The 6,910-nt window shown below is 38.9% G+C and overlaps 1 protein-coding gene across 1 annotated transcript in view; it reads right to left on the bottom strand.

The window, feature by feature from the left end:
• Nucleotides 1-207: 207 nt before the first annotated feature.
• The window catches only part of EDIL3 (EGF like repeats and discoidin domains 3), a 974,710-nt gene continuing 968,007 nt past the window's right edge, over nt 208-6,910 (bottom strand). The window contains exon 11 of the mRNA XM_029573785.1: nt 208-442. Coding sequence (XP_029429645.1) covers nt 293-442 — 150 coding nt within the window. The 3' untranslated portion in view covers nt 208-292. The remainder of the gene's footprint in view (nt 443-6,910) is intronic.

The raw sequence follows: 6,910 nt of genomic DNA, 5'->3' as shown, positions 1-6,910 counted from the left end.
CAACACATTTCAACCAGTGTGAACAACTCAGACAAAAACTAGAAAGTTAATTCCACAGTAAAGGGGACAATAATGCTGTAATAAATTTAAGAGGTGAAATCCAATGGGAGTGTTTAAATGGCAGGCTTAGACCACCTTGCAAAAAGCAGTTACTGGCCTACCAAAAAGTGAGTACTAGTTCATGAAAAATCTCTTCATTTCCTACAGGTTTGCACAGTTCTTTTCTAAAGAGTTTTTTTTTTCATTTATTTTTAGTAATTTGGAGATTCGGTTAGACCAGTAATGATGTTTATTAGTCCTCTTCTGTGCATCCCAACAGCTCTGCCCGCACAGTGATCCTGCCATACCATGACCAGGGGAGGATCCGAATATACCGTGCATAGATTGCAGGATCAATTACATTCTTTCTGTGTGTGTCATTGTCAAAATTGCCCTGAAATACCTGGAATAAACAAAAAGATAAATATATATTATATACTGTATATATACACATTTGCTGAAAGATTATAGAAGTTACTGGAGGTAAGATGCATAGACATAATTACAATGCACAGACTCAGCCTTTTATTTCTGAAAATATAATGATAAATGAGATGGAACAGCTTCTTTAAGAGGAAAGGCTAAAGAAGCTTGGAGAAGAGATAGCTGAGTAAGAATATGACAGAGATCTATCATATTCTCACTCAGGGTAGAAAGGGTAAATTCAAATCGGTTGTTTACTGTTTCAAAAACTATAATCACTCAGGGATACTTCAGGAAGTTAATAAGTAGCAAATTTAAGATAAAGCATAGAAAATATTTTTCTCTCATCACACAATTAAGCTTTGAATTCATTGCCAGAGGATGTCGTAAAGGCAGATAGTGTAGTTGGGTGAAAGGTTTGAATGTTTCAAGATGTAAAGGGTTAGTATACATAAATCTCATTATTTGAAATGTAACCACACATTTACATGGGTATCTAAGAAAAAACATAGCTCTCATCTCAAAAATTATGTTTTCTAAATGCAGAAATTTCTTCCTATAAGCTTGTCTTACTCTAGAAACAGCTGGAAAAACATTAATTTGCTGACCACAGAACTACCTATAAGTACAAAATTTCCATAAAATGAGTTTGCTATCCTGCTCAAATGTAAAAGAAATGAGGAGAATAGCTCTAGTGGATATGACAGCAATAAATGACTCTAGGAAATCAGAGAGATTAGGACTCTCAACCACCAAGGAGTCAACTACTCCTTCTTCTACTATTGTCACTCTCTTACCATTTGGGAGGTAATACATATTTGATAATAAAGGGCATTTGTTTCAGGAATAGCTAGAATTTCTACAAGATATTTTTTAAATAATTTAAAAGTAGAAAGTAGTCTTATCTGAGGAAAATTTAGAAATCTTAAATGTTTTTCCCTTAATTGATTTTCCAAATTCTCTGAGTATGAATTAATATACTATCTTTAATATTATTTATTTATTTATTTATTTTATTGATTGATTTTTATATACCGGTGTTTCATGAGAACATATCACATCAGTTTACACTTGATATCAAATATTCATTTAAAAATATTCGCATTTCCAATGTTAAAAGAAAAGATATAAATACATAATTTCATAATAAAAATAAAACAATTAAAATAATAAAATAGTTTTAAAGTATAAAATTTAAAACGCTTAAAAATTCAGAAGATTAAGAGCAGTAATAAGATAAATAAATACTAAATATTAAAAAGGGTATAAAATCATTAAATTAAATTAAAACTCTTGGAAGGCCTGTTGGAATAGCCAAGTTTTACCACCCTTTTTAAATATTTTAATATATGATTCCATCCACAAATCCTGTGGTAGAGAATTCCACAGTTAAATATTAATATGTGTCATATTAGTAGCTTGTAACATATTCTGTTGAGAATTCACATTGGAAATTGATTCATCAATAGCTTTCAGATGTAAATCATGCTCTTGTAATTTATATCTGGTATCTTCAGTTATTTTACATAACTGAATCATTTAAGTAGAAATGGACTTATCAACCCAAGTTACCACCCGCAAATGTCCATCAGAAAAATGTTCTTAATATCAGAGGAGTCAAAAGTCTCAGAAAAAGACAAAATAGCAGGTAAAGACAAAATAGCAGGTAAAGGAGCAGTCTTGACTAAAGGAGGAACTTTACTCACTGAGGATATTGGTAGTAAAGCAGTCATAGAAAGTGCAACACTAAAAGGAAGATTACCCTTTAACTAGACATCAGGACCCCTCTGCTCTTATAAGGGAGACTCACCATGCAGAGAGCTGATGTGTTTAGGGGTGGTGATAACTACCTCTAGTTGAAGGGGTGGTAAGTTCATGCCTTGATTTAAGAAGGCTCCCAAAATTGAAGATGGCTCCCTTTCACAGTCTACTGTGGCTTCCTCTATTTGCCTGGTTAGATGATGATCCATCAGGCCTTGAATAGTGGTAGATGCCATAAAGATCTTTGCCTTCCATTTGCTTCCCATGAAAAAGAAACACCAGAAAGAAATCCGTGCAAATATGTATAAGGGATCAGACCATGGTTTAGAAAGTTTGGGTAAAGAACTACTGAATTTTATTTCTTTTTTCTTTCCCTCACACTGAGGTAGATCTTTAAAAAGTACGCCGGATTTTATAAGATACACACGTAGCCAGGGTTGGCGCGCACAAGGCTGCGCAAAATTGGCAGCCTGCGCGCGCCAAGCCGCGCAGCCTGCCTCCATTCCCTCCGAGGCCGCTCTGAAATTGGAGCGGCCTCGGAGGGAACTTTCCTTCCGACTCTGAACACTACCTTTTATACTGTTTAACAAACTTGAGATTATCAGATTTGATCACTACCAAAGCCCTTTCTTGCTTGGTTCACATTAATATGAATACCTCATCTTTTCCTTCTCCCACAATCATGTACTTCTTTGTTGGGTTTCTGTCATGCCCCATACTATACAAGCAGGCGTAACTTGCGCGCGCCGCCTCGCATCCCCCGGCACAGGCCGTAGTGCCGGAGACTCGGGACCGCCCTCCCGGCCCACCCCTGAACCGTTGCCACGCCTCCTGACCTGCCCCAGACCGCCCCCTGACCGCAGACACGCCCCAGACACGCCCCCTCCTGCCCCTTTTACGAAGCCCCAGGACTTACGCGCGTCCCGGGGCTTTGCACACACCGGCGACCTATGCAAAATAGGTGCGCCGGCACGCAAGTGCCTTGTGCGCATAAATCCGGGAGGATTTACGCGCGCAGGGCTTTTAAAATCTAGCCCATAATGTGGACTGGAAGATTTATATCAGTGTTATACTGAAGATTTCTCTTCTTTCTTTTTTTCATTTTCTATATTCCATATTGTTATTTCATTTATTGCTAATGAAATCTTAAATAAAACAGAAATTTGTTTTTTAAAAAAGAGAAAGGTTTGGATATGTTCTTAGTGAAAAAGTCCTGTCAGACAACTCTGATTGATTTTTTTTGATTGGGTGACTAAAGAATTGAATAAAGAAAGAACATGTGATGCGATTTACTAGATTTCAGCAAACCTTTTGATATGGTCCCACATAGGTGGCTTGTGAATAAAATGAGAAAATTAGGAGTTGACACCAAGATGATGAAGTGGTTTACAAAGTGGTTAACTGACAGAATACAGTGGAAAATAGTAAATGGAATTTACTCTGAAAACAGTGTTAGGTGAAGTACCACAAGGATCAGTATTGGGACCGGCTCTGTGTTCAATATATTTGTGAGTAACATTATGGAAGGGATAGAAGGTAAAGTTTGTCTTTTTGCTGATGATATTAAGATCTGCAAAAGAGTAGACATGCCTGAAGGAGTAGAAAGAATGAAAAGTGATTTAAGAAAGCTTGAAGAATGGCCGAAGATTTAGCTTCCACAGTGAGCTTTTTTCAAGTTCTGTCTTTGCCTTCCTTATCAATGTTTTGTATCTAACTTGCTACTGCTTATGCTGTTTCCTGGTTACTTTATTCAGATTCTTTTGGCTAGGATAGCATCTCTCATCTCAAGTTTTAATCATGCTGGCATCATTTGGCCATACTTCTACCTTTTTTTATTGTGTCAAAGGTATCTGGTCTAGGTCTCAAAGATAATATTTTTAAATAATGTCCATGCTTGATGTTAACTCCTAACCTTTGCAGTTACTCCTTTCAGTTTTTTCCTATTTTCCTCATTTATCAGTCTCCCTCTTGAAAGTTAAATGATATCCCAGTAGATTTCCTTAATGTCCTCCCTGCAGTTACCAAGTCAAATTTGATCATGTTATGATTGATCACTATTACCAAGTGATCATAACACCTCTTGCACAAAATCAAGTATTCTACTAAGGCATAGTTCTAAAATATCTCCTTATCTTGTTCTTTTACCAGCTGCTCCTTAAAGCAGCCATTTATTTCAACTAGAAACTTTGCCTTCTTAGCATGACCTGATGTGAAGTTTACCCAGTCAATACTGGGATAACTGAAATCATCCAGTATTACTGTTGTAGTTTCCCTATTTTCTGTTAGCATTTCATTGTCTGTCTGTTCATTCTGACCAGGTGGAGGGTAATACTTATCTACTGCTTCTCTATTTCCTTTCTTACTTGGAATTTCTATCCATAAAGATTCTGCAGTTCATTTTGTTTCCAGCAAAACTTTTTTCCTGTTTGACTCTCTGTCCTCTTTAACATATAGATCTACCCCTCCACTAATGTCCTTTAATGCAAACAAGTATAGTATGAGGCATGACAGAAACCCAACAAAGAAGTACATGATTGTGGGGGAAGGAAAAGATGAGGTATTCATATTAATGTGAACCAAGCAAGAAAGGGTTTTGGTAGTGATCAAATCTGATAATCTCAAGTTTGTTAAACAGTGTAAAAGGTAGTGTTCAGAGTCAGAGAATGTTTAAGGAGAAATATAATTAGCAAATTAAAAATTGAGGTGATAATACCTCTGTAAAAATTGCTGGTGCCTTATCTCTGATATTGTGCCTAATTCTGGAAGCCTATCTCTAAGACCATTTAGACAGAAGAGGTAATCATGCAATTTAATCAATCTATTAACAAAAGGCTTTGGCTGCTATTAATTTCTTATACTGATCTTGCCAGATTTTCCAATCAGTAAGACGCTTTGAGTTTTCATACAATTTTACAAGTAGAGTTAATAGATAGCATATTTAAAACAAATTGGAGAAAGTATTTTTTATCTTTTAGGCCGAGGTGAGAGATGACTCTGCCCACAGGGAGGAGCCCTGTGGGCCTCACTGTCGGTAGGCGCGGTCTCAGAGTCTTAGGACACAACTGTAAGAGAGACTTTATTATAGAGGAGAAAGGGCAGAACCCGTGGAGCAGGGAACTGCAGTTAAGGAACAGGTCATGAATAGAACTCGCGGAGCAGGAACTGCAGTAGCGATTCAGTTCTTGAGCAAGGAATATGCCAGGCAGTCTTCTCAGGAGTAAGCTGTTATCTCAGATGGCAGATCTGGTAGTGGTCCGCAGCACAGGATATGCCAGACAGCCTTCTCAAGGATGAAGTAATGACCTCAGGTGTTCAGATCCGGTAGTGGGCCGCAACGCGGGGTATGCTGAGCATGACTGTACAAGGATGGCTGTGCTGAGGTAGTCAGAGGTACAGAAGCTCAGAAGGTTCCTGAAGACGTTGAGGCAGTAATCTGTAGCATAGGAAATGGTGAGGCGAATCCTGCTGAGAAGAGCGCGGTAGTGGCCCGAGGCACGGGGTACACTGCAGGAATCCCAGCAAGGCTTGGTAGAGTAAAGGTATGAAAGAAGTACTCACAAGGTGAGGTTCCAAGGAAGTCCTGAGAGTAGAAAAGGCAGGGGGGCTCTCCAAGGAGCGGATAGCCTAGGAACGCGTAAGAGTTCCCGAGGAGCGGGTACTCAGAGCGTTCACTCTGAAAGCCAGGAACTGGAACTGAAAGTCCAGGAGTAGTGGATACAGCAACGAGGAAACTCCAAGGTGCAGAATTAAGCAGGAAGGAAGTCCTTGCTAACTTGATAGTGCATAGGGCCAGTCGGCTTAAGTACAGGTAGTGAGACTACGTCATCCAGAGGAGACCCCCTGAGGTTCCCGCCATGACGTGTACATAGCTGGCCCATGCGTGCACGCACGCGCCTATGCGACTTCAGAAGCAAGATGGTGGTCGGCAGCGCCACGCCGTCCTGGGAATGCCAGGGAGGTCAGCGGTGACTGGCGGAGGCTGCCACTCATCCCAGAATTGATGGTGCAGTGAAAAAAGAGGTGAGCATGAGAGGTCATATATGTCCGTGTCCGACGGGCACAACAGTATTTTTTCACCTAGTGCACAATTAAATTGTTTAATTTGTTGCCAGAAAATTTGGTGAAAGCAGTTAACATAGCTAGATTTAAAACAGGTTCATACAGGCTTCTGGAGGAAAAATCTATAAACCATTATAAGCCACTGTTTTTCCCTGGTTATAAGCAAGAAGGATTTGGTATTTTCTTTGTGATCCTGCTGGGTACTTGTGATCTGGATTAGCTACTGTCAGAGACAGGATGCTGGGCTTGATGGACCTTTGGTCTGACCAAGTATAACATTATTATTTTCTAAGTGAATCATAGGATCTCCTGGGTGCCTTCTTTAATACAATCCTGCATTCCAGAGAAGGGCTACTGAAGAAGTTCTGAATCTGCTACATAAACTATCTGGAGGATCAATATATGCACGCCCTAAATCAAAGAGAGGCAGGGGAAAACTCACATTTCAGCAAAAAATAAGAAAAAACAAAGGATCATAATTCACAATATATAATTTGCCTTGCCTCCACTGTTTTATCAGTAGCACAAATTACAGATTGTCATCTTCCTCAACTCTGAAGTATCATTATATTCCACATACCTCCTAGGTAGCATACACTTACATCTATATGTAGCACAATACATATCA

The sequence above is a fragment of the Rhinatrema bivittatum genome, chromosome 1 (assembly GCF_901001135.1).
Source record: "Rhinatrema bivittatum chromosome 1, aRhiBiv1.1, whole genome shotgun sequence".
Taxonomy (NCBI): domain Eukaryota; kingdom Metazoa; phylum Chordata; class Amphibia; order Gymnophiona; family Rhinatrematidae; genus Rhinatrema; species Rhinatrema bivittatum.
The sequence above is the reverse complement of the archived record's forward strand: the minus strand, read 5'-3'. Positions and strand labels throughout refer to the sequence as shown.